Source organism: Meleagris gallopavo, chromosome 2 (assembly GCF_000146605.3).
Source record: "Meleagris gallopavo isolate NT-WF06-2002-E0010 breed Aviagen turkey brand Nicholas breeding stock chromosome 2, Turkey_5.1, whole genome shotgun sequence".
Classification (NCBI taxonomy): domain Eukaryota; kingdom Metazoa; phylum Chordata; class Aves; order Galliformes; family Phasianidae; genus Meleagris; species Meleagris gallopavo.
The window spans coordinates 107,864,116-107,865,216 of record NC_015012.2 but is presented as its reverse complement, the minus strand read 5'-3'; the positions used below and the strand labels follow the sequence as shown (position 1 = coordinate 107,865,216).

At 53.0% G+C, this 1,101-nt stretch overlaps 1 protein-coding gene across 1 annotated transcript in view; it reads left to right on the top strand.

The window, feature by feature from the left end:
- Window positions 1–145: 145 nt before the first annotated feature.
- LOC104910057 (transcription factor AP-2-delta-like) overlaps window positions 146–1,101 on the top strand; it is a 142,489-nt gene continuing 141,533 nt past the window's right edge. The window contains exons 1-2 of the mRNA XM_031552271.1: window positions 146–385; window positions 546–1,099. Of these exons, the coding sequence (XP_031408131.1) occupies window positions 203–385; window positions 546–1,099 (737 nt within the window). The 5' untranslated portion in view covers window positions 146–202. The remainder of the gene's footprint in view (window positions 386–545; window positions 1,100–1,101) is intronic.

Here is a 1,101-nt window from a genome sequence, read left to right as displayed (position 1 = left end):
AGTAAAATAGGGGTTACAAAAAAAAAAAGGAAGAAGGGAAGGAAGGAAGAAAGGAAGGCGAGCAGGCGGCAAAGCTTTCTTTACGCTGTAACATAGGGACGGGACTTGTGTGTGTTCTCGGTAGTTTCCGCTGTTTGATGAGTTGTTTTTTTTTTGTGTCAGCCCCAGATATTACAGCTGTGATCAGGAGGTGGATGGATGGATGGATGGATGGAGGGATGGATGGAGGGATGGATGGAGGGATGGATGGATGGATGGATGGAGGGGTGGATGGACAGATAGATCTTTTTTATTTCAGCGCGCGGATCCCTTTCGCGTGGCGGTATTAAGGGCAGGCTGGGCTGTTTCTGGTTTTTTGAACAGACCTTTATGGCACCAGCCCAAGGTAGGAAAGGATCTTTTGTTGCTGGGGTTGCAGCTTGCAGGCTGAGACGCTTCTGCAGGGGGAGAAGCTATGCAGGACAGCGTGCTTGGAAGAACCGCAGCCGGGGTTTTAAATGACAAACCTCCAGTTTTGGGGTCTTCTTTTCACTTCTTCCTTTCAGATACGTCATGACGGATCAAACAGTTACCGTTTGATGCAGCTTGGATGCCTGGAGTCCGTGGCCAACTCGACCGTCGCCTATTCCTCCTCGTCTCCTCTCACTTACTCTACCACGGGCACCGAGTTCGCCTCCCCGTACTTCTCCACTAACCACCAGTACACCCCACTGCACCACCAGTCCTTCCACTACGAGTTCCAACACAGCCACCCGGCAGTCAACCCCGACGCTTACTCCTTGAACTCTCTCCACCACTCCCAGCAATACTACCAGCAGATCCACCATGGGGAACCCACTGATTTTATCAACCTGCACAATGCGCGGGCGCTCAAATCCTCCTGCTTGGACGAGCAGAGGAGAGAGCTGGGGTGCTTAGATGCTTACCGCCGCCACGACCTGTCTCTTATGAGCCATGGGTCCCAATATGGGATGCATCCAGATCAAAGACTCCTGCCAGGACCAAGCCTCGGGCTTGCAGCCTCGGGAGCAGACGATTTGCAGGTAAATAGCATGCGATCTCCTTTCGAGGCACCTTCTTCTCCCCTCCCCCTGCCCCGGT